Source organism: Podarcis erhardii (assembly GCF_964252035.2).
Source record: "Podarcis erhardii genome assembly, chromosome: 2".
Taxonomy (NCBI): Eukaryota; Metazoa; Chordata; class Lepidosauria; order Squamata; family Lacertidae; genus Podarcis; species Podarcis erhardii.
Genome location: NC_138498.1, coordinates 61,125,961 through 61,152,355, shown reverse-complemented (window position 1 = coordinate 61,152,355; position 26,395 = coordinate 61,125,961). Strand labels below are relative to the sequence as shown.

At 41.0% G+C, this 26,395-nt stretch overlaps 1 protein-coding gene across 3 annotated transcripts in view; it reads right to left on the bottom strand.

The window, feature by feature from the left end:
- SPOCK1 (SPARC (osteonectin), cwcv and kazal like domains proteoglycan 1) overlaps positions 1-26,395 on the bottom strand; it is a 398,473-nt gene that overhangs the window by 68,721 nt on the left and 303,357 nt on the right. For all 3 annotated transcript variants that reach the window (XM_081850393.1, XM_081850392.1, XM_081850391.1), the window contains exon 6: positions 6,248-6,362. In XM_081850393.1, coding sequence (XP_081706519.1) covers positions 6,248-6,362 — 115 coding nt within the window. The remainder of the gene's footprint in view (positions 1-6,247; positions 6,363-26,395) is intronic.

The window sequence follows — 26,395 nt, the reverse complement described above, 5'->3', positions numbered from 1 at the left end:
AAAACAAACATACCAATGGCAAATTAAGTTATTCTGTTGCTTAATTGCTATTACAGTAGTTCAACAGAAGCTGCAACACTGCCAGTAAGAGACTTATTCAGTGATGCTCATCTGCTTCCCTCCAGTGGCACATGAAGAACTCTCTAGAACTCTCATTTTTCCATAATGGCAGAAGACTTAGAGACACAAATATGATAAGGTGGGCCCTGGGTCTGGAAAGCCGAGGAGTCTTTACTCAACACTCTAATATCCAAATTACTGCAATGTGCTCTATGTGGGGTTGAGGACATTCCAAAAACTTCAGGTAGTGCATAATTCTTCTGTAAGGATGCTGACTAGCACATCTGTATGGAATCATGTTACATTTATTTTGATACATCTGCATTGGCTGGCTAAATGCTACTGGGCTCAATTTAAGAAGTTCACATTAGTTTGGGATCTGATGCAACACCTTCCCCTATCTGGCTCTGAGATTAGCAGAAGGGGCATTTCTCTTCTCACCAGCAGGGATTGTTCCTTATGTGGTTGCACAGAACAGGGCCTTCTCAGTAGTGGCACTCTGGCTGTGGAATTCCTTTTTCCTGGGCTTCTGACAATGCATCAAGACACATCTGTTCATCTGGCTTTTGATGAAAACTGGTTAGAATGTCCAGTGTTGTGAAGGTTGTGCATTTTAAGCTCAATTTTATGTTTGCTGCTATATCTTGCAGTGTTGTTTCAATAATTTGTTTAACTTTTTTTCCAGCTGGTGTCTCATCATCATCTTGCTAATTGCCCTGGGATCCATTTGGTTGAAGGGCAATTTAAAAAGTTTAATAAATGAATGAATACCAAATCAGAGCAACCAAGGAACTTTGGACCAGCTCCATAATATTTACTGTCATTCATGAGATACCCTGCCCCATTCCATTTTCTCTCTCTGCAACACACTGTGGTGCTGATTTGTGGGTAGATAGGGAGGCAAGTACTGCTCTGTGGTTAACTCTCTCTTAGCACATAGGCTTGGACTAGAACCTCTCCAACAGTATTAAATGACCACAGACTCTTGTTTTAAACTTCAGTATTCATTCCCTTGTCTTGCTGAAATATTTCCTGTACTGAATTTGTTGCAGGAAGCAGGGGAATACTGTCTGAAAGGGCACCTAACAAGAGCTGAAAGATAAATAAAACTTTATCTTTCAACAGCTGAGTTGGAAATGGTCACCAAAACAGACTGTAAGGCCTGGTGCTGTTGTTAATAATGAAGCACAGACCCCATGTTTTGATGAACTTCAAAGTTTGTGTGCCACAAGCAGGCAGGCAGGCAGGCAGAGAATGTGGATTAAACATTTGCTTTCACTTTAAAAATATGCCATTTGTAATACAGCATCACTATGAGGGTTTTGCTTCTTGGAGAACTGAGCAAAATCCAATTTTCAAAACACAGGGACCAAAGAATACAATTTGCTTGTCTCTTCAAAGATTTTACTGCAGAATACCAGACAATGCAGGGAGCATATATCATTACAGTGACAAATCGTCCTTTAATTTTCCTTCTTACCATCTTATAATTCAAATGAAATGATTATTATGATGTGAATGCCTTAGCGATACTGGGTGCTGATGTTAACAGGGAGCTATTATTAAAGAAATTATTAGTCCAGTTTACCCTTCTTCAGACCAGAACTGTAATCAATCAGGCACTGCAGCTAATACACTTCCAGTCAACTCAATGGGGGTTGCAAAATAGATCCTGAAAGAGACCCATGAAAGATGTGCAGCATGATTTTTACAAATTTAGCTCCATAAAATCATTCATAGTATGGGTCTCTGCAGCTAAATCAGGCCAGTGCTATATAATCTTGTCTCATGCAGGACATACTGGTTTCCTTACTCCCAGGAAAGCTGCAGACTAAATGAATGAGCTACACCAAATTTCCTGCACCACACATCAAATGTTAGTTAGCAGTAAGGGCCTGCAATGGTACTGTCCAAGGTCCTGTTTCTCCATTCCTGTCACCCCTTGGCATGCAACAGGAAGCATTTGTGGACCGCAGGTGTTCCATGTCAGGTTCATAGTGTCCTTGCCAGCTCTGCAGCACCATCAGCACCAGACTTGGTATGGCCAAGGTGCCATACCACAAGCTGCGATGGTGGATCCGTTCAGATTCTAAATAAGGATGCCAAATCCAGCTGCCACTTCCCACCAGAGCCACTGACCTCCCATCAAGGTGAAAGTGGAATGTGCTTGCCTGATTGGAGGACAGAGAAGGGTACGTGAGTGTGGATAGAAACTAGCCTACTGTAAGATTCACATTCCTTCCTATGCCCACTTTTGCCTTTGTTGCTGCCCCGCTGGCCTGCGGCCATTGGAAGGTGGCCATCAGGCTGTTTTGCACCCCTAAGTTTGAAGCTCTGATTCTCTGATCTGAGGCTCCATGGAGATGCTCTAAGTTACTAAAAGCAATGTTTTATTTCAAAGCACACCTGTCAGGCCCCATTCACCTTGGTGGGAGTTGTGTTAACTGCTTTCCTATAGTGGGATCTCTTGCCACTAGAAAAACACATGAATTAAGAAGCCACATGGGCGGGATAAAATTGCACAACAGAATTTTGAGTAGAAGGGAAAGATCTGTAAGATGGTGGTTGCTTAAATTGCAAACATTTTCCAATAATATCATCTGAGATCCCCCCTCAGGTAAGCCACACCGATACTGCTCTCTCTGTTTTTCATTCACATGGCATTTTTGTTGGTTTTGTTTTTTTAAGACTAATCTAATAGCACCCCGGAGATTAAATGTTTCTTTATACCTTTAACTTAGAATCATAATTGTGCTCAACTAAGTGCACATATGCGGAACAAGGTGGAAGCCTGGAAATTAGAAGTTTAAAATTACATATATTTAACTCATATAAATGGATTAAGAAAGCTTATGCAGCAGTTTGGTGAGGCATGCTTCCATTTTGCTCAGAACCCTGGCACTGTAATTCTGTTCAGTAGTTTCCCACTAACATCCCTCTATTGAAGCACCGGTTTCAGCACTGCCTTCTTTTATTTCTGCTTAGCAATATGGTCATGTCTGAATAGATTTCACAAATTCAGCTTCTCATAAGTGATGGAAATACTGCATCACCTGTCAGCAAATTTCAGTTAAAGGAATTTTGTACCTGACACTCTTATTGAGAAAATAAATTAATCTCTGAGAGACTTTCTATTTACATTACCTCAGCACAAACTGGACTATGCTAATTACATAACAGAACTGCAGGCAGGACACCAAATTGCTAGCTTTATAGGGAGAGACATTATAAAATATTCTGTGCATAAGTGGGTGGGTGGGTGTGATCAGGGAGATACTGCGAGTGGGCAGAGGCTAGGTCTCAAAGGCAATGTTAGAGATGTAGGAATTGCACAACCACCAGCAATAAGCCACATCAAGTTTTTTTTGATCCCAGCAGTTTTGGCCAGAGAAATATATCCTCCATGAGCAGACCATTGGTCCATCTAGCTCAATATTGTCTGGACTGACTGGCAGTGGTTCTACAGTGTTTCAGGCAGTTGTGTTTCTCAGCTTTATCTATGGATGCCATAGATTTAATCTAGGACATTCTGCATGCAAAGCAGATACTCCATCACTGAGCTCTGGCCCTTCTCAAAGAAAAGGATGCTCGTTACAGTTCTTCCATCCACAGTTCTTAATTATTCAAAAGAAGCAGCCATCTGCTTTCCCTAGCCAACAGAGGCAGCAATATTGATCTGTGTGGGCACCTCCATTGCAAGAGGTGGGTGTAGCAGGAGAAAAAGCCTCATAGCAGTGGCACTGCTGTTGCTTACTGGAAGAAGGGAGAGCGAGGCAGAACTGAGGTTGGGGCTGTGTGAGCATAGTGGTAGGAGTGTTGGATTGGTGCCACTCTCTGTTTCACCATCTCCATTCTGGTAGGCAGCCACAACAGTGATGCTGGGAGGCTATTGCTATAGCTCCATCCCACTAGCCAATCTGCTTCTGGTCACTGCTGCCTACCTTGGTTGCCAGAAGAAGAAAACCTGACACCTTTGTGAGATGGCTGAGATAAGCAACACCTTTGTATTGTGATTGGCAAGAAAGAGGCGGGCCCCAGTCTTGGAATATCACTAGGCCATAACTTTAATTATTTACAGGCATCGGTGAATCCACAGAACACATTGGTTGTAGTGGGGGTGGAAAGAAGGCCCTCATTTCTACCACTGCAGTTTACTACAGGAGCTGGCCTTGCAGTCCATGCCACTTTTGAGTCCTTGGCACAATCAGTTAAAGCCCAAAACGTCATGGGTGTGGATTTTGACACCTGCACTGGCCACAGGACACAAAAGAGAGCAGTACAGTGATTGGAAAAATGGGTAGATCAGTTACACACATGCACTAATTGTGAGAGTAACATACAGGATGGTCATTAAGAGAACCAACTCCAAAATAATTATTGTCTCAATCACTTGAGAAGTTGTGTTTCCAGAAAGAGAGTGAACACATCACAATGTGCTCTGCACAGCAGAATTAACTAATCAGAGATTCAAGCAAAACAAAAGCTTGCCCTGCTGAATACGTACATCCTGTCAAATTGCATTTATCAACCTAACGGTTATTAGAATTTATTCTGTTATGTGAATGAAATTGTGAGCTTAAAATGTCACTGGAGATTTATTAATATGATACAGCCTCTGATAAGGGCATGTGAAAGGGCATAGAGAGAGCAGATAATGTGAGGCAATGGGTGTGCATGTGTATTTGTTTAAGAGAAGAAAAAAAGAAAATAAAAATGTGGCAATTTATCAGTGAGGTTTTTTTCCAAAACCATCCCAGCCACATCAGGGATTACTAAACACATGTGTAATATTGGGTGACCATACCATGGAAAATGCTTTCTCAAAATTTGATAAAATGTGGTGAACAGGGGAAATAATGATGCATTCTTTAAGAGGAGCAGCCAAATTAAATGCTGTTATTTAGAACAATAGCTGCAGCATAATATCATCTTCCTTGGGTCTAAAAAACAATAAAAAATAACAATACAATAAAGATATTCTTTTAGATATAGGTTGTTTTTTCTACAATTTTAAGTGCGCAATTTAGAATCTTGGAAAATCAGGGTTCTGAATCACACAAGGAACCTACATGAGTAGAAAAATCTCCCTACCCAGAAGTTATTCTTTGAACTAATGTAGGGCAAAGGGGCAATGATGGGTTATTCGCCAGTGTGCTCATCCTCACAAACCCTCATCGTGTTAATGATTCGGAAACCTAAACAGGGCTGGCATGTGTCCTCATTGGGCTCATTAGTGACGTGAGAGAGGAAAACCAGAGGCCATTGGTGGAGGTGGCAATAAGTGAAGGCTTAGAATAGACATGGACACTCTGTTTTCTTCTATTCCATTAGCTGGGAATGCTGCAATGGTCTCTGGGCTAGCCACTCTGCTGATTGCCCAGTTAGTATTTTTTAACACACCTGTTGATGGTGTTTCGCAAAGTTTGAGACACACTGAATGTTTGAGAAACAAGAAATGTTCTTAGAACTCATGCAGAACAGTAGTCCTAACTCTTAGTAGACTCAGGGGTTGCCTTTAGCTGAAACATGCATTTGGTGACCCACTTTCTAATTTTCAAACATTTATTTGCATGGTGATAGTGCTACAACCCACTTTCAGACTGCAATCTTATACTACAGAACTTACGTGAGAGTAAGCTCCACATTGAACTTAACAGGACTTTCTTCTAGACATGTATAGGATTTCGCTGTATAGCGTGTCCCAAAACACCAGTCAAAGACAAATGGTCTAAAAAAGTCAGAAAATTTCTGCAGAGGGTTCTACCAATAGGAGGTTGCATTTTTTCTCTCCGCAGCCCAGCCCTTGGTTCCCACACTGACAAAGCTGTTACACACATTCCTGCCACCTTCTTCTGATGCACTACCCTTCACATGAACTTGCAGTAGCATTTCAATTCAACTGCAAGGCTCCAGTGACCCATTCAGTATTTGAAAATCACTCATCTAGGATTTCAGAATGCTTGGGCTAGAGGCCTTTTCCACGTTCTTCACAAGTCATAACAAAACAGCCCCAGGACTTGCAATTCTATTGCCACCACATAGAACAGCCATATGCTTGAAAGTACGGTAAGTCTCACTGAACTTAGTGGATCTCTCTTTGGAGTAAATATGGATTGGACTGGACAGCATACCAACAGCAAAAGTAATTAGAAAGACATTTTATATCAAAGTCAACAGATCAACTCACCAGTTTTCTCAGCCTTGTGCTTTAGACTTTCCTGCCCCGGAAGGCATGGGCAAGGCCCTTCACAGCGAGCTGCAATGTTTTTGCCAGATGTGCACGCATGAAACTCCAACTTGCACTGTAATTGAAACAAAAACAAAACAAGGGCCTTTCATTTGAGGTAAAACAATTGTGGAGGGAGGGGGGGAGGAAGAGAGAGAGAAATTACACATTGCCAAATAGTTAGGACCTTTGAGGTGGCAGTTGTTTCCTAAAGAGCTTATTTCCCAAAGAGTACCCATGTGCCTGGCCAATAGGGTATCACTGTACTTCACTGGGATTCCTTCTCCCTTTTCATGGTATGGCAGAATTCCAGTTTTGAGTGTTTGTTCAATAAATGAAAAGTATTTTGCTTTAATATGTTGTGTTAAGGGCTTTCCATCCTTACACAAGCTCCAAAATGTCAGGAAATTACAAAAGCTAAGCTGCAGGTGTGTAATTTAGGCAACATTGATATGGTATGGTATTCTATAGTTCTGTAGTTAGTTCGATCTTCACCACTACCTTTGCGTTACAAGTGCAATTAGTACAATGTTGGTGTCCATGCCCTACAACCACTCTAGCCAATTTCTGCACATTCTATAGTTATTGAAGGTGCAGGAGGCAGCTTGAATTTGCAGGGTGGGTGGGTGGTGGCCAGCACTGGTAAGGCTGCTCTTCAAAAGTTGGAATGGAGAACAAAGAAATTCAGCAGATACAGCACAGTGTTACCACCTAAATCTTTTCCTTTTTTTGTGAAGACATTTCCCCTTCCTCCATGCCTCACAAACTATTTTTACTCATCTCTTGTGATTTCTTCTACCTGTCCTTTCACACCTAACATCTCACCTCTTGGCTGACCTGACCTGTAAGCTCTTGAAGAGTGAGGCCTATTCTATGAGAATCTTGTACTTCAGAGGCTAAGATTGGCCAAAAACTGCTGCCTAGCAACAATGGAATAATAGGCCATTGACTAACATTAGCCAGGAAAAAGCATTTTTAATAACAATATTACAGAACTCATAGGTGAAAGCAAATACTAGACATTCCTTTTGACCTAAATCAGCAGCCCATTTTCCAAAGCACACAGTGCACAGGAAGAAATCTTTATGCAGAACAACCCTGGCAAATTCTGTAGAAGAAAAACACATAATACCCTTTAACTCATTCAGAATAAGCCATTTCTTATATTTTCTACCCCAAATTTGTCACGGAGAGTCCTCAAATCTTCATTTCTTGTACTGGCAAGTTTCAAATCTATTTGTTGAGACATTTTTAAACTAAAAAAATTGTAGAACCTATTGACCCCTGATCTTTCATTATACTGATGGAATGCATTTACCCTTAACAACAAAACCTAAAATAAAATAAAATAAATAAAATAAAATAAATAAATTGAAACAAAATACACTGTTACATATCTCTCTTCTCCTTTTTTTCCAGTCCTTTTCTGGCTTTCTCACAGTCACACCCACAAAGTATAATTTCTTAACCGACCCAAATATGCCTGTCACTCACTCTCACTTCATCCAACATTCCATTCAACACCCCTCCACTTAATCTTCCCTCACAACAAGTTCATGCTGAGCATATGCATGACTAACATATGTGGCAAAAAAGCCCTTTTAATAAAAGCCACTAACAGGTTATACTATTAGGCAAAAACCAAAACAAAACACATGCTAGCCAATCATCTTGACCTAACACAACAAGCCTAGTATAAAAACAAGATTGGGGCAGTGAATAAGTCAGGATGATGATTAGAACAAAAGTAGAGGAAGACTTGATCCGAGCCTAACATAACAGCATTAGGACTCCTTCATGAGCAGAAACACTGTACTTTCTACAATCCATATCTTCAAAGTGTAACCCAGTTTGTGGTAATAAAAAATACTGCCTTACTTGGAAGATAATCCGAATTGAGTCTAACACAATCCTATGCATATCCATTCAGAAGTAGTCCTAAGGAGTTAAAATGAAACTTATTCCTAGGCAAGTATGCATAGGATTTCAGGCTTAGATTATTACAGCCCTATGTTTACTCAGAAATAAGTTCCACGGGGTTCAGTGTGGCTTACCTCAAGCTAATATGCATAGGGTTGTGCTGTTAATTATTGCTCTGGTTTGATTTTTTTTTTAAAAAGACTGAAGTCAATTTCTGATCCTATAAATTGTTTTGAATGATTTACAGAGTTGTTTTTATGGATTTTTACTGTTTTATTTTTTTAAAAAAGAAAGGAATACAAGCAGAGTATAAATCTTATGAAATACATAAATAGGTGTGGTGGTTCCATTGAGGAGAGTCATGGGTTATTCCTTTTTGTGCAAAATTTAAAAGGTCACAACCTTTTATTTTTACAGACTGGTGACACTGGAAGAGAGCTCATCAGTGATCCAGTGTTTCAACGCAGCATACTGTAGATTTAGTACTGAATGTTCCTGAAAGTTAAACCGGTATATAAAGCATAACAATAATCTACTCTTGAGCATGGCTGATTTATTAGAGCACAGATCACCACTGAGCTGAAATATTTGGTGTAAGGTGGAGATATTGGATATAAAAAACACCCCTTGCCAAACTCAACTATGCCCTGGCTATTTAGTCTGTAAATAACTAAAGTACCACCAGTGATATTCCTTTTCAAGCAGTGGTATTTGGTTGTTTGTATTTACACATTCTTGATAATAAAATTCAGCTGAGCAGAGGATATATGTTTTAGAGATGCCTTTTGTTTTATCATATTCAGAGAAATTGAATTCCTCACGTGAAATAAATTTGTGTTTGCAAATAGAAAGGTAGAGTATTAAAATGCTTGGAAGACAGTAATAACATTGCAATCCCATATAGGTATACTCAGAAGTCAGTCCTATTGTGTTCAGTCAGGCTTACTCCTTAGTACATGTGTGTTTAAGGATGCAGCCTTGATTTAAATTGGGGTTTAAGCATCCATTTAAGCATGCTTAGGACAGCAGCCCAAGAATCATGGCAAGGTTGGAAAGCAAGATGAACCAATCAGAAAACAGCAAGGCATATTCTGAACAATGACACAGTTCTTTTCTATTCTGCCACAACGAAAGAGCAGAGTGAATGGAATAGGATGTTGTTACAAGATAAATGCCTCCTACTTTGAAAATACCATCAGTAGCTTGGTTCTGCTTGTGTGTAGTTTTGCTAAGAGGGCTCAGTCTTCCCAGGCTTTAATCTAGCAGCAGGACACCATTATCTTCTGACAACGTTTTGTACCAATGACATTATCTCCTGGGCTCTTTCTGAACTTCAGAAGACCCTGGTGATTGCATACTCTCTATGATATTCTGTCCTTCAGATTTAGAAAATTCACTGACACAGCCAGCTATCTGCTTGAGGCTTTGTTCAGGAGATACTTTGTGATATTTTGCTTGCCTGCATGGTTCTGACAAGTGTGGCTACAACAGAACCACACGCGACTACCCTAAAGTGGACATCACGGGGTACGCTGGAATCCACTCACAAGAGGAAGGATATTTGAATGTTAAAAATAACAAAGCTACTCAAGGCATTTTAAGAGGAAGACAAAGACATTCTTGGGGGGGGGAGCAGAAAACAAGAAAAAAGATAGAAAAGGTCAGGATAAAAACAAAACTTTTGTGGGAAGGGTATAAACATGAGTCAATATATTACGGTCTTATTTCAAGACTAATTGCATCAAAGGAGGAGAAATTTCAGCGAGGGAAGGATGAACTCCCCCCCCCGGTTGAATTTCCCCCTTCACTCCTCCCCTCTGTAATTAGACTTGAGAAAAATATTATAATGGTTCCAGAGGTAGTTTTAGGATGGTGTAGTGGCACTGAGCACCTCACTGCAGGGGATGCCATAGGAACGCTGTAGAAGGGAGCGAGAGAGACAAATTTTAGTGTCGCATAGGGTGCTGCTGAAATTTGAGACCCCAAAGTCTGCCACTGATGTTTCCCTTTTTCAAGTCCAATTGCTGTAGCAGTGTGCATGGAGGAGAATTGTGTGTCAAGGCCCCGAGCCCTCCCCCATTTGTTGAATAATAAAACGCATGGACACCAGTATTTGAGGTTAACGGGCTAATGAAGGCCACAGTTTTCTGGTTACAGAATGTGAGTGGTATTGGCTTAGGCACTGGAATTGAACTGACTATATCTCACTCCTGCCTGCCATGTAGGTAGTCCAGTAAGGGTCAACCACCAGTAGGAGGAGCCCTGTTGATGTACATCAACTGAGAGCTCCCCTGGGTCATCAAGGGCCCCCGGATCCCTTTAACGGAATACCCTTAAAGAGGAGGGGCAGGTTGTGGCCTCCCCTCCCATGAACCAGGTTTTAGCAACCGAAGCATTAAGCAGATCCGGGGAACAAGAGGGAGATCCCCCAGCCATGCGGCTGCTTAAATATGGTAAGCCACGCCCCCTGGCCAACCAAATTGTTCAGCTGGGGGCGTGACACGGCTGGAACTCCCCTACAGCACTGCCACGTCCCTGCTGTACACAGTGAGAGCGTGTGGCCTGCCTGCAATACTGCTCCATAGGGAAATGGAGCGGCCTTGCTGCTGGATTACAGTGCTGCCCCACAAGATGAATGCCTCACAAGACGGAAAACTCGCTAGACGAAAGAGTTTTCCGTTTTGCAGGTGCTTCGCAAAACGAATTTCCTATGGGCTTGCTTCGCAAGACGAAAATGTCTTGCGAGTTCCTGCCGTTTTCCCCCCCTTTCCCCCCTTTTTCTAAGCCGCTAAGCCGCTTATCAGCTGATCCGCTAAGCCGCTTATCAGCTGATCCGCTAAGCCGCTTATCAGCTGATCCGCTAAGCCGCTTATCAGCTGATCCGCTAAGCCGCTTATCAGCTGATCCGTTAAGCCGCTTATCAGCTGATCCGCTAAGCCGCTTATCAGCTGATCCACCAAGCCGCTAATAGCGCTAATCCGCTAAGGCGCTAATGGGCTTGCTTTGCAAGACGAAAAAACCGCAAGACAAAGAGACTCGCGGAACGGATTTTCGTCTTGCGAGGCACCACTGTACTGTATTTTTCCGTGTATAAGACTAGGCTTTTCCCCCTAAAAAATAATGTCAAAAATTAGGGGGCATCTTATACTCTGGGCCATCTCCTCCCATTTTCTTAAATCTGAGTCCCCCAAAATAGGGGCCGTCTTATACATGGGGGAGTCTTATAGAAGGTAAAAGATGGTAATTGCCCCTTTCGCACCTGCACTCTTCAGGAAGATCATCCTATGCCCATTATGTTTTTTGGGGGAAATGAAAATATCCACACCACTGCTGGGGGAGGGGGAGTTAGTGTATGTGTAGTTGCAGTGTGCGTATTTCAGTGGTTGCAATAAGTGCATGTCTGGGAGTTTTATTGCAATGAGTCTGTGTGTGCATGATTGCAGGGTGTGTCTGATGCCAACTGACAGATTCTGTGGTTTCAATGTACCCATCGGCCCTAAAATGTTGACAACCCCTGTTCTACAACTTAAGAAGAAAACGGGCAGAATAATTCTTGTTCTTTCCAATATAACTCACGGCAATGTTTGAACAGAAACAGAAACAGCAAGCCATAGACCTCATACCAGTGTGATAGCTAACACGTCTTTGTCTGAAGTGCTGTACTTCTCCTATGGCACATTTCAATGGATAAATGCAATACTGCTTTAAGCTACATTTGTTCACAGTGATCCCCAAAGACCAAAGTGTTCCAAAACCATTTTACTACAAGTGGAAATCATCTGCTGTATTTGCTGCCAAATATACATTGATATAATAAAATACATGTGGGGTGGGAGAAGATGACAGAAATCAACCCTTGAAAATTCTAGTGCTAGGTTTAACAGTTGAGTCTGCGTGGCAAGTTGTTAGAGAGTGTATTTTGGCTAAAGTGGGCCCCTGAGATTTTTCCACCTTACATGTGTGATGATTTCATTTTCATTTTCAGAAAAGCTACAGCAATGCATTTTGCATAAATATGCACATTTCAAGGGAAATATAAAGTAACACCATAAACATTTATTCCTCGCTATTTTATATTTCTCTCATTTGTAGGACCCCAGAGGACTGCCATCATCTCCCAAAGAAGCCAGTAGCTGCTTCCTTTGAATGTGAATTCAGCTTAGTCTCTCCCTCTCTTGATAATGTCTCTAGGCCCATCGGGTCAAATTTGAATTTTAGACTTTCCCTTGTCTACATTTTCATGTCTTAGGGTTGCCCAGAAGATTGCTGAGCATGATCAGTAAAGGCTGTCAATCCTTTGAAACCATAGTGTAGGATTTCAATTCAATATTATTTAAGTTTCCCACTGTCTCCCTAAATGGCACTCCAAGAATAACACAACTTCAAACCTCAATCTAAAAGTGTTCTACAACATGCTTGTGTTTTATAGCATATGTCTTATTTAAATCTCACAAAAGAATGGTGTCAACATGCAACTTGTTTTACGGGTTTTTCTGTTTCCTTTCAATATATTAACTTCTTTCTGTGTACTTAATATATCAGCAGCAAACACTAATGATTTTTTTAAAAAAAATTCTTTCTTTTACTCATCTGCTACATGAAAAAGCTGTGAAATTTTGAAACTACAGGATAGAGATGTTTGTCATCCTCCCCTAATCTTTCCTTCTTTTCTGTGTCTCTTAGCAGATAATTAGAATCAATTGGAATTCAGACATCCCTTTTAGAAAGAGATTTTGTTTACATGTATTTGAGCACTGTCTGCTAGAGTTCTATCGATGTTTCCATTATAAATCTTTCTCTTCTGATGTTTCTGGCTTAAATGGGGCTGGGGAAGATGCTATGGAATACATAGCTGCAAGAAACAATGCGGTTTCCTTGTTTTTTAAAAAATAATGCAGAAATTAAAAATACTGATTTTTTTTAACACTCTCTTGCAATTGGGAAATGTTTCTTTATAATTGCTGTGCTGTTTTCCCCCATGTTAAGTTTACTACTTGAACTTGTGAAGACTACTTTTTAAAACATGAAAATGATGCATTATTTAAAGTACTGACAAATGTTTCACATGTTATATAGTTCTTTATTTATTTATTGCTGTTTCTGAACTCAGGTTTGAGGTAGCCAGCATGCTGCTTTAACTGCAATGTATATGTTTTAGCATTTTAATGTATTTTAGCTAGATTATGTAAAGAGCTTCAAAGACTTATTATTGAGTAAACAATGAATAATAAATATGCACATGAGTCTTCCAAACGCTGCATTCTATTCCCATTTATTAAATATATTAAACTAGATTTACATCCATGTAACTAAAGCAGCATTCAGCCAGGGAACTCCATTGGGCTGGAATTGTCACTGTTCTAATTAAGAACACTGTTCTCTAGGTGAATATGCACCACTGCCATTAATATTAATAGGCATTAAATCTGGCAATGGTGGTCTGGCCAAGACCCCCCTAATTAACATTCACAGTCTATTGTGTAAATATGTATTTAGCCATCTGGGAAATGCGGGTGTTAAATTTGCTTTCTAAAGTGGATGTTATTTGCCTCTTTGAAGCAGATTTTACAGCTGATTAGGTCAGAAATACCAGTTTTACTAGCATCTAAATGTAAATTGACATGAAAGACCATTATTGACTGTTGTGTAAATGAATACACATTAAAAAACCCCTTCTCAGTGCATATTTACACTGCAGTCTAGCAATTCTTAAGCAGCTAGGAAAACAGTATACATTAGGAAAGCTTCCACATAAAGGAGACTCAGTACATATTGACAGAAGACACCCTTTGGCAGTGAACTGAGTGCATTTATTAGGTGGGAAGACAATTCCGCTAACCGCCCTGCCCCCCCCCCCCGGAGTCACCAAAATATCTGTAGGAATGGGTCCCTTGGAGGCATGGACACTTGTGTAGGCATTGCTGTCACTACCAAATAAGAGGCAGCAGGTGACCATATTGTCATGGCCTTTCTTGTTGCCTAAAATAGGCTGCTGATAGATTCACAGATGCTGTCCCCAGGGCAGATGGAGGAAGAGTAGGGGGTGGTGATGGTGGAAATGACTTACAGAACTGGATTTCAGCAAGACAGGAGAAGCCTTGGAGCAGAGTGTTTCCAGGCTTTGAATTTCTGGGGTGGCTTATCACAACTAGCACATATCTAACCAGATCAGCGGTGGGTGTGAGTGTGTGTGCACAGGTACACATCTGTGTGTACCTATATACAGACCCAAACACATTTTCATATGGCAATTGATAATGAAAATGTGTTAGTGAATCATGTCTGCTGATCTGACCTCTACAAATTTAACTGAACTTCTTCACAAAGCCTTTGTGTGTACAGGCTGCCACTGTGTACAGAACCAATTTGCATATACCTTCTACAAAGAGTTCAGAGCCAGAGTGCATGGTCCTGACTATCACCATCCTCCCCGTGGAATTGTCTACTGAACAAGGCTCTAGGCAGTCTTCCTAGAAACAAATCTGGAGAAGTCCACCTCTTGACTTGCTCTACTGCTGCTGCCTTGATGGCACCTGTGAGAAGCTGTGGCTGTGACTGCAGCTCTTGAACAAGCACACTCTTGCCTCTTGCCTTTCCCAATGCCATGCTTTTCTGTGCAGCCACCAGCCATCTGTATATGGATGAGCTAAGGAACTCTTAGAATCAAGCCAGCGCCACTTCCAAAGTTGTTATTTGTAACAATAAGATGGCCCAGAGAGAAACTGGAGCAACAGCTCTTGAACCTGTTACACTTCTGGCTATGGTCAGAAATCTGACACAGGATCATGCAAACTACCACAAAGAAATGGATGGTGGTTGTTTCCAAACAGAATGCTTGCAACTCCAGTTATAAATGGATGGTTAAACACTTTTGTAACAGTCTCTACCCTTCTGGTTATCAGCTATGAAATGTGCAGAACCAACACATTTCCTTATATCACCCCTGCTTTTTTTGGTAGTGATACAGAAACAAAGGTTGTGGGCTTAGTGGTAAATGGAAATTTCCCCTTACTCTCTGGGAATACATTTTCTAGTTTTAACATGTGATGAGGTAAAAGAAAATCAAACAATCTCACAGAGTTTTGAACTGTAGGACCTATTGTTTTGTTGTGATTTAAGTTGTTCCCCTCTGTAGTTTTTAGTCTGAACAGCAATCTATTTGAATTTTGTGAGCTTGGCATTAACTTAACCTAGAGAGCACTGTTTATTGTTTCCTATATATGTCCTTAAGTGCTCTCCTGATTTCACAAGAAAGCCTGGATTTCTGCAGGCTTTTGTTACATTAGTGATTGCGGGGGCATGTAGACCCACAATTGACAGACTGGTCAAAATATCCAGTTGTTCCAGCAGCAGGGCTGAAAACCAAGTATATAATCATGGAGTGCTATAAAACTGCTCATCTATACCTAGCAGAATCAGCTAATTTTGGGCCCAGCAGATGGATTGCTCAAGCATAAAATGCTATTTTAATGCCAAATAAATTGTCCTGAGCAATAGCTGGAGGATCAGCTCATTCTGGGAGAAGCAGAAATGTTCAGAAGTTCAGTTAATCACATTGGTTTTATGATAAAAATGTGTGCACAGTAACAGCAAGGATATGCCAGTCCAAAGGAGATTTAAAAAATCCAGCAGGTACTTAATAAAGCTTTTTAACCAAAGCATTAAACTGATTCAGGGCCAGGCAGCCTCTTCAGAAGGAGGCTATATAGCCTAACATGCTATTGCCATCACATTTGGGGAACGTTAAATCAATTCACACATCAGCTCTCGTCACATCATTAAAATGCTACCCTTCCTGCTGCTACAGAAGCGAAGAGGACTGCAGAGAGGACTGCAGGGACCAGGTCCCTGGGCAGGCAGGCAAAGTGGGAGCAGCTGCTGCCCCAGCTGGTCATGGTCCAGCTGCTGGGGCAGCGTTATAAAGCCTGCCTGCCCTGAATTCCATCTACCTGACCCTGCAACCCCTCGGTGGGGACTGCCATCTTCCCCACCCAGAGACAACTCCTCCTCCTGCTGCTGTTGCTGCGGTGGCTGTTGGGGGTGACGACTGCCAACTTTTCCACCCAGAGACTCCTGATCCTGTGGCTCTTGGGGGGGGGGACTGCTGTCTCCCCCACTTGGAGGACTGCTGCTCCTGCTGCTGCTGCTACAGAAGCGAAGAGGACTGCAGAGAGTACTGCAGGGACCAGGTCCCTGGGCAGGCGTGCGAAGTGGAACAGCTGCTGTCCCAGTTGGGCATGGTCCAGAACGATGCCATGGTCAATGGTATGAAAACACAAGGAGCAATCAAGGAGAACCAACAGGGTTGTACTTCCCCATCTCTATGCTGACAAAGGGCAACCAAGGCAACCAATGCTGTTTCAGTGCCAAAAATAGACCTAAGACCAGACTGAAATAGGTCCAGATACTCTACTTCCTCCTGGCATACCTGCAGCTGGCTGGTCACCACCCTCTCAATCACTTTGCTCAGTAACAGAGTATTAGAGACTGGCTGGCAGTTTTCTAAAACCTTCAGATCCATGGAGGACCACTTTACGAGAGTTTGCACTACCTCTTTCAAGGTGGTAGGCAAAACTCCCTCCCATAGCAAGGCATGAACCCATCCTGGATCCATCCAGTCAACCTCCTCCTGCTAGATTTTATCAGCTTGAAGGCCAGTGATCAAAAGCGCAGTAATACAAATGTCTGTCCACACTCTCAAGCATTGTGCAGGAGAGCAACAGCTCACCATTTCAATCACATTTTTCCTCATCCTCTCAGTTTTCAGCAGGGTTTTTTTTTTCATTGGGATGACATGCAAACAAAACATTTAATGTGGGCAACAGTCTTTTTATGAGAGAAGAGGACTGAGGGGGACATGATAACACGCTATAAATAACTGAAAAGCAACCACACAAAAGAGGGCCAAGACTCCTTACAAACACAAAACATAATGGCTGGACTCAACTACGGTAAATATTTGCACAACTGGGAGCCAACTGTATTTCATTAACAAGCAGCAGCAGTCAATTTCTAAAACATGTATCGCATCAGTCCACACAAAGGCTTGAGTGAATGGATAAGTTTTCAACAAGCAGTGAAAGGTGAACAGCAATTGTACCTCATAACTCACACTTCTAAGGAAGAGAAATGCCCTTTTGTTATTTATGATTTTCTGGTACTTCTTCAGGCAGAATGAATGTACACAAGGGCCAATGTTTCCTGCTTGAAAACACATACCAGATTCCTGTGGGTTGTATAATGTAACTGACTAATAATCTGCCTTCTGCTACTTTCACATGTGAGTACTTCTTCTCTTTCCCAACATACTGATTACTATATAATGGGTGACTAGTGCACTTGGTTTCTTTTCTTTAAATATTGCTTTAAACTCCTTTGCTATTATCAGACTGTTGTCTATTTTAACATTTCTAATTACCAGTTTGGTTTCTCCAAGGCAAAAGCCTGTTTAAAGGCAGTGTGTGTGTGTGTGTGGGGGGGTTACTGGGGTCCCCAAACCCTGGGAACCAGCCCTTGTTCATTTGCTAGGTAACCAGAATCAAGAACCAACCCTGCAAGGTAAAACACAGTTTGGGCCAGGAGGCTCCCAGATGTTACCAGATGTCAGCTGAGATTCACAGCTACCAAAATTAAAAATCAGGCTTCCTGTCCTTGAGCCTCAGGCCCACAAAAGCTCCACAGTAGCAGTTTGACCAAGAGGCCAAGATAATTGAACTCAGCGCCAAGGCTTTCACTGAGAAAATACACAAGAGTTGAAGATATGGATTTAAAATGATTTTTAAAAAGCAGCATAAAAAGAAACTGTGTACCAGTGAGAAAACGGAAATAGGAGTACATTTGTTAATGCCAAAACTGAGCAAAAACCAATAAAGATAACTTACCCGGCTCTAATATAAACCTTTCAGAGCAACGGACCACACAGAAACATAACCAGAGGTGTCAAAAATCAAAGTGTGATGCACCAGACAAGAAAAGAAAAAGTTTGGCCTAGGTACTGAGCTAAGCCTTCCTACCCAATCAAGGTACAAGCAAACTGTAACCTTCCAAAACTTTAGAGAGAGCCTTCTGTCTCACAGCTGAGGTATCTTTTGATTAGTTAACTGCCATTGTTGCTGAAGACTCAGCACAGGTGCAAGTCATGAGATCATTTTCCAATTAGTGAGAACAAGCTATTTCTAAGGGGTCAACCTTTTACCCAGAGGTGTTAGTAAAGTAAGCTATGCTTTTGGACAAGGGTTGAATAGATAAGTCAGGTTTCTTAGCAAGTAATGTTGATTCTAGCAGCTACTAACTCTCCAAGATGTCAGACCAAGGTTTGCTACCCCTGCTACCACAATATGCTTTCTTAAAAATTGTGATGCTAGACTGAACTGTCCTTCCTCTGCATGGAAAGTATTCACTGTACTACTGAGCCCTACACTCCCATACAATATTGTCTGTCATTGATGGAACCAATAATAGGTAAATAAAGTCAAGGGTGATAGTTTAGTTAACACCTATGCCTATACCTATATGCTTTCATTTGGACAACATCAGTGGGGCTTTTGGGCAGCCCAAGATCTCCATACACGCTGCCTAGGCTTGCTAATGCAGCAATTTGGCTTCACCCCCAGAGGAACAATCCATTGTCTCTTGAGACAGATGGATGCCAACAGGAATACCTTTCATAATTTGCTAACCTGTAGATGTTCTCCCCATGCCTGAATTAAAGCATGCACTGCTGAAATAGAAAGGACACACTCTTGGGAGTCATATGTCAGGAGACAAACAAACCTTGTAGCAGTTGCTGTAAGATCACAGATAGGTATTTACTCTGGGTGTGCCAAACAAGTAGAACCTCCCACTCTAATAAAAAGCACCACAGGGAGAAATAATAGCCAGCACACAAAATACTGTTGAGCTATATGCCCTTTCCAGGACGAGGGGAAATGCAAAAGTTACTTTCTGAGCATATTCAATGAACATCTTTTGTGCAAAATGCTCTTGGAAACTGACTGTATTCCATTTCACAGCCTATTTAATAGGAGAGATTGTTTAAAAACAAGGTCAGTTTATCTATTTGCCAATCCAATGCATTTAAAATCCCTGTATTTACAAAAATAACTGAACAAGCAACATTTAATTCAGAGTAAACAGTTATGGAACAAAACTACTGGCAGCCAATGAAACGACACACACACAAAAGCAGATGGCATTTACTCGACTTCCTAGCAGCAGAGTTGCTGCCACTTACTGGGAGAGTGGGAGGAGCCACAGGGAGATTGGTGCTGTGCAAACACCCCAGCAGGAGTGTCATATTGGCTCTACTGCTACATTCTAACAGCACTGACCTCCCCCACCACCTTGCTCTTCCCACTGTGCCTCTGGGTAAGCAACAGTGACCCACCCACTGTGAGTCAATCAAGTGCTGCTGCTCGACACTGCTGTCCACTACTGAATATATATATGCAGAAAAGCCTGACTTAACTATGAACAGTTTTAAAATTAAAGTTTGTGGCAAACAAGAGAGTTGCCTTTAGTCTTTGTTCCCAGGCTTTGTACATGAGCCTCTCTGAGAGTGAATCCAGCTCCAGGCAAAATGGAGACTGTAAGGGAAGAGACCTTTGCTTCTAGGTCTGTTTATAAGATGCTGAGCCTGTGCCGAACATGCACAAGATATTGTATGGTATTATTTGGATGTATTATTTGAAGAAAGTAAAGTCTGCAAGTAAAGTTTTGAATAATATCTGATGGGTCTGGGCAATGTTTTATTCCACTAAGAGTCAGTTTTTATGCATCCAGTTGCTTCATGTTGCACAATATTAAAATCTGCAAAAAGATCAAGAACAAGCAAAATGCAGTTCAACACATTACGGGTCTACACTAAATGTCTGGGAGGAAAAAATGGATGAGTTGTGACTGAAACCCATACAGAAATGCTTTACAAATTGTTTTAGTTCCAAAACAAAGCAACCACAGCTAATCCCCTTTGCCATATTCACGTGTCTCTGCCTTTAATAAATTGGTTTTAGCCAAGTCTGAAAATACATTTGATCTTTTCTTACAATATGAAATTAGTGTTTAGGAAGCGCACAAGTTGTACCGTACCACTTTCAGGGGTTGTTAATTGCAATGCAAGGCCACCTCATTCCATAGACTGTTCATTAGTTTGAACTTGATTGTTTACGTCATAAAAAGTTTACATGTCTAATTTTTAGTCAATAGATACCCGAGAAACAGTTCAACCACCTATGTGCATTCCTTTTCTGCCATCCTTGACTACTGTATTCACTCCCATATGGGAGCTTACATATAACAGAATTTTTGCTATTGGGGCAGCCTAAGGTGGTTAGTCCTCTGATCACTATGTCATGGTTTATCACTTATGTACACCATGCTATGTCACTTACACACTCCTTTGTCCATGTAAATTTATGTATATGTCTTAGCTATACAAATGATGTTGGAAGAGTTATCAATCCTTGTCCACTTTTACATGACCCCCATTTATCAACAGTTTTTAAATTATACTGGCTTTGGGCATAAACAAACAACTGGTAATTAAAAAATACATTGATCTTTAAAATTAATTGTGTGCCTGCTAAAAACCAATTTTACAAAAGTAGAAAACCCAATCTTGCTTAAGTAGTGATTTAGGTGTCAGCTGGAAGAGAAAATAAAACAACATTCTCCCAACAGTATATGTTTTTTAATTTTCCCCCTGCGGGTACACATAGTTTGGAGTTGCATTGGTATTATTACTATTATTTATTGAATTTATATACCACCTTATACCCGGAGGTCTCAGGGTGGTTCATGGAAAAGATATGCAGGCAACTAGATTCTGTAGACAGAAAATAGAATGGCTATGCTTATTATCTCTATTATCTATCTATCTATCATCTATCTATCTATCTATCTATCTATCTATCTATCTATCTATCTATCATCTATCATCTATCTATCTAGATCTATCTATTAACTATCTAACTATCTATCATCTATCTCACTTCAGATTCTTCAGAGCAATTCTAACAACAGTCCTACAAGGTAGATCAATATTGTTGTCCCCATATTGCTGATGTGAAGCTACAAGAAAATAACTTTCCAAAGATTGGTTGGTGGAAGGAAGAGCTGAACCAGGAATTTATCTGACCAAAGATCAGAGTCTTAGACAAAACACTACACCAGTTGCAGAGAACATTGTTAGCAAGCGGGGAGGCCATAGATCCCAGTCATAACATTGGAGTGGTGAAATCAACTAATCTTTTAAGCTTTTTTCTGGGGGTACGCAGCGGTATGCATACCGCTAAACATTTTGTGAATCTAAGTTTGGCCTCATTGATGGGCAGTATTTCAATATGAGTAGGAAAACGAGAATACCCCTAAACATTTTTTTAAAGGAAAAAAAGCACTGGTTTTAAGAATTAGTAGCATACAGAGTCTGAATGTTCTCAAAGTACAAGTGTAATTGGTAAAAATATGCTTAAGAACATAGGAAGAGCCCTGCTGGACCGAACCAAAAGCTGATTTAGTGCAACATCCTGTTCTCACAGTGGCCTACCAAATGCCTATAGAAGCCTGCAAGCAAGGCGTGAGCATCACATTCGAACCTCCTCACTCATGTTCACCATTAACTAGTATTCAGAAGCAGGCAGTTTGACCCTGAGCACTACTAGGACTGCTGTGATGGCATATGCAAAGTGTTCTGAGCTTTTTGAAAGGCAAACAGGGCACAGGTGTGAAAAAATAATAATTAGTAGAGATTTCTTTAATCCCTGGTTACTCTTTAGGCATTTTGGAGAAAGATATGGGTATAAATGTTCATATTAGCATCTTCCCAATTTTGTAATTTACATAATAATTTCTTATTTTTGATGAGTTCCTCTAATTGAACAACCACACAATGGCTACCGCTAACCTTTATTTCACAGTTTGAGAACACGCTAACTAAAATATTAACCAATAGTTCAATGGCAATTTCTTATATACTTTTCAAGCTGAACATCTCCTGCTATTTCACGGCTGAACTCCCAAAAGAAGAGACGTATGTCCCTTGTGTGAAATGGGCCATATATCGCAAAGCACCTTTCTGTGATTTTTTATGATCCATCCTCGCCTTGCAAAACTTTGCCACAATGGATGGCTCTGCCACAAAACTTCAAAAACTTCTAAAGTACTATAATGAAATTGATGTACAACTCACAATGATTTCAGTAAATTGATCTAGAGAAGCTTGTTTTGTTTTTTATTAGAGGCAGGTTCAAAATCATATAATAAAGGAGAAGCATGCTTACTTCTTAACTGCCTTTTTCATCCAAAATTACAACATATTTTCATATGCTTAATATGGAAATTCTGGAGAAACAATCTTTACCCCTCTACTCCCCTCCCATCCGACCCCTTTAATAAGGCCAGCTCTGAAAACACCTACACACTTTCATGTGATAAGCTGAATATCATATTCAAATGGTAATCATATTCATATGTTATATGATGAGCTAAATGTCTAGAACTGTGATATTTGAGGTGATGTTAAAGTTCCACGGTTGATCAGAGATGCTTTATGATATTTCCAAGAGGACAGCTAGGTTAGTCTGTTGCGGCAAAACAAGAGAGAGCCACGTAATACTTAGACTAACAAAATGGTTATGGCACAAGCTTTCATTTCATTAGAAGCAAATCAGTGCTTGTTGATGCATCCATTTTGTGATGGAGCCACACATGTATATGTGTAATGGATCTGCATGTGTGAAGTCTACATGTGTAAAAAGTCTACTGCAGTGATAGGAAGCCCTTGCCCACACAACTCCTGGATGAGGTTGGACTCCCAGCTCCCACCATTAGCCCTAGCCATTATGACCAATGGTCAGAATGATGGCAGTTGCAGTTCAGCAACTCCTGGACAGCCACAGGGTTCCTGTTCCGGGTCTAAAGGTAAAAGGTAAAGGCCCCCTGGACGGTTAAGTCCAGTCAAAGACGACTATGGGGTTGTGGTGCTCATCTCGCTTTCAGTCTGAGGGAGCCGGTGTTTGTCCACAGACAGCTTTCTAAGTCACGTGGCCAGCATGACTAAACAGCTTCTGGCACCACAGCACACCGTGATGGAAACCAGAGTGCATGGAAATGCCGTTTACCTTCCCACTACAGCGGTACCTATTTATCTACTTGCACTGGCGTGCTTTCAAACTGCTAGGTTGGCAGGAGCTGGGACAAAGCAACCAGAGCTCACCCGTCAGGGGATTTAAACTGCCAACCTTCTGATTGGCAAGCCCAAGAGGCTCAGTGGTTTAGAGCACAGCTCCACCTGTGCCTGGGTCTATAGGCCTCTCTGGAATGCAGACCTTGATCACTTCTGCTCTCTGTTTCTACTACTTCATGAATGAACCAATCTATTTGTTGTTGGTTCAGCTTCAATTCCTGGCTTTGGGTTTTTTTAAATCCTGCCCCTTCACCACAGTGATATCATTCTTTCCTATATTAGTAGCTGTGGAGGGTGGTCCATTAGGACAAATGGGGCTTTGCCTTGCCAACTGCAGCCAGTCCTCTGCTGTTTGCTTCCTTACTTACATCCAGTCCATTTGTAGAGATCAGCACAGAGGAAGATGGGGATAAAATTAGTTGGTTCTGTCTGTCATTGACTCTAACTCCATCTACTATTTGTCTCCTTCCTTATGACCTACCAGTTCCAGTGGGCACAAGCCACCACTTTTACGCAGGTTTATGAGAATCAGATTAAAAAACAAAAAAAAGGAGTGTTTCATGTTAACTGAGATTGCACAATTTCATTTTGTTGGTCCTATGTGGCGACAATACTAAATGTGCATACAGCCACATTTTGCGGAGATACCACGAATCTTGTAAGTGTCTCCATTTTTAATATTTCATTTTTACTGCTGTTGTTCTTATCTCTGTGGTGAAGAATTCCAGTGTGGTACAGCTGAATATTTCCAAATGATACATTCAAAGAAGATATACGGTGGCATTTGAAGGATATTTCCCAAAAGGTGATGAAAGTTGTAAGCAAGTTGAACTATGGCTTATCCTGGTTCCCTGTAGGCTCTACTCGGATTATTGCACATTATTTTTTACATTATATTTTTAGAATTCTCATTAACCTTCTTTTTGTCAAGGTTGTACAAGACATGCCATTAGTTCACTCTGTGCCTTTGTGTTCTTTGGGCAATTTGACACATAAATGACAACTACACATTTCTTGTTTATCAGTCTGAAAGCCTCGAAAAGGGTTTTTTTTTCATAGCTCAAGGTTGGTGGCGGTATATGTGTAGTTTTTGGAGGGCCTGGTGTGTTTGTTTGTAGGTGTCATCTTAAATTCTGCACTGCCATATGACAAGCAGTTTTTAAGGTCTGCATGGGTCTGAATACACAGAGGATAGGATTAAAGAGTCAGAGCTATTTGGGGAGTTTGGAAATGCACATTATTGATTCCCAGAAGTTTGATGACGTCTATTGCTCTTATAAGGTATTCTGCAACATGCATCCTTGCTAAACTACAGTGGTACCTCGGGTTAAGAACTTAATTTGGATTTGGATTGGATTTGATATTCCGCTTTATCACTACCCTAAGGAGTCTCAAAGCGGCTCACAACCTCCTTTCCCTTCCTCCCCACAACAAACACTCTATGGGGTGAGTGGGGCTGAGAGACTTCAGAGAAGTGTGACTGGCCCAAGGTCACCCAGCAGCTGCAGGTGGAGGAGCGGAGACGTGAACCCGGTTCACCAGATTACGAGACCACCGCTCTTAACCACTACACCACATTGGCTCTCTTAACCACTACACCACATTTTCTTCTGGAGATCCGTTCTTAACCTGAAACTGTTCTTAACCTGAAGACCACTTTAGCTAATGGGATCTCCTCCTGCTGCCGTGCTGCTGCTGCGCGATTTCTGTTCTCATCCTGAAGCAAAGTTCTTAACCCGAGGTACTATTTCTGGGTTAGTGGAGTCTGTAACCTGAAGCATCTGTAACCTAGGTACCACTGTAAAGCCTTTTTGCAATTCATTTTTGCTACTCTTTCTCTTCTTGTGGGTCAAGGCACTAAATTTGCCCAGAGACTCTGTACCTAACAGCATTTCTAATGAGAGGCTATTATAATCGTGGTACAAAATACAGTCTAAATTTTTGTTGTTGTTGTTTAGTCATTTAGTCATGTCCGACTCTTCATGACCCCATGGACCAGAGCATGCCAGGCACTCCTGTCTTCCACCCCGGCTAAATTAGTCAGAAATTAACATTGTATCAGAATTACTGCTTTCTGGGCTCCACATATTTTCAGTCTCCTGTATATCAGTCTGCACATGTGATATCTTTTACTGTACATTTTAGAAACAGCTGGGAATTAGCAAAAAGTTATTAGTAGGACTTAGATGTTATCTCCTGAAGAACTCCAAGGCTCAGAAGTTTAAAAATGTTTTATTGCAATAAGATGTTCAATGACTTCATACATATTAATAGATGCCTTGAAGTGGAAAAGGCCAGTTCTTCTAGTATAGATAAAACACTGTGCTGCTAAACGTGAATGAAATAAAGCAAACAAGGCAAATCTTACAAATATTTACCTCCTAGGAAGCCTCGGAAAGAGAACATGCAGGTCTCATTTGCATGCTTCATGCTGACAATATGTGTGTTTGGGGAGCCTATTTACATATTCAAAGTCAATTCACTTCAATAGTCAAATGTTTCACACACCCCTCCCACAAAATACAAAATCACAGAAGCTGAAAGATCTACCTAGGTAAAAAATGATTGTGGTTCAGATAGTGTTCATTAAATGACCGGCATGCCTAGATAATGCACAGCAAGATGCATACAAGGGGGGAAATGTATTGAATTGCTCATGTGAAACTATGCTGCTCTGGCTTCGCTGTTTCTTTAGGTTTGATGCCACCAACGTTAACCAACATAAATCGTTTTTAAGCATGTGCGTAAAAAATTTAATTAAGAAAGTTGACTAGCCAGATTTTTCAGGAGGCAGAAGGGGTTCACGTTTCAAGCTCCCCACACATACACAGCATAAACAAACAATTTCGACTATGCATATGCAAGATAAAACGTCAGGTAAACATTTGAAAATGCATCCACCTTTGAAATAGATAAAAGAGAAGCCCTTATTCATAAAATCAATTCAGTGCTCATATAAGGCTGAACCCAAACAGAAGTCAGGTGATGGCCATATATCTGTTAGGTAC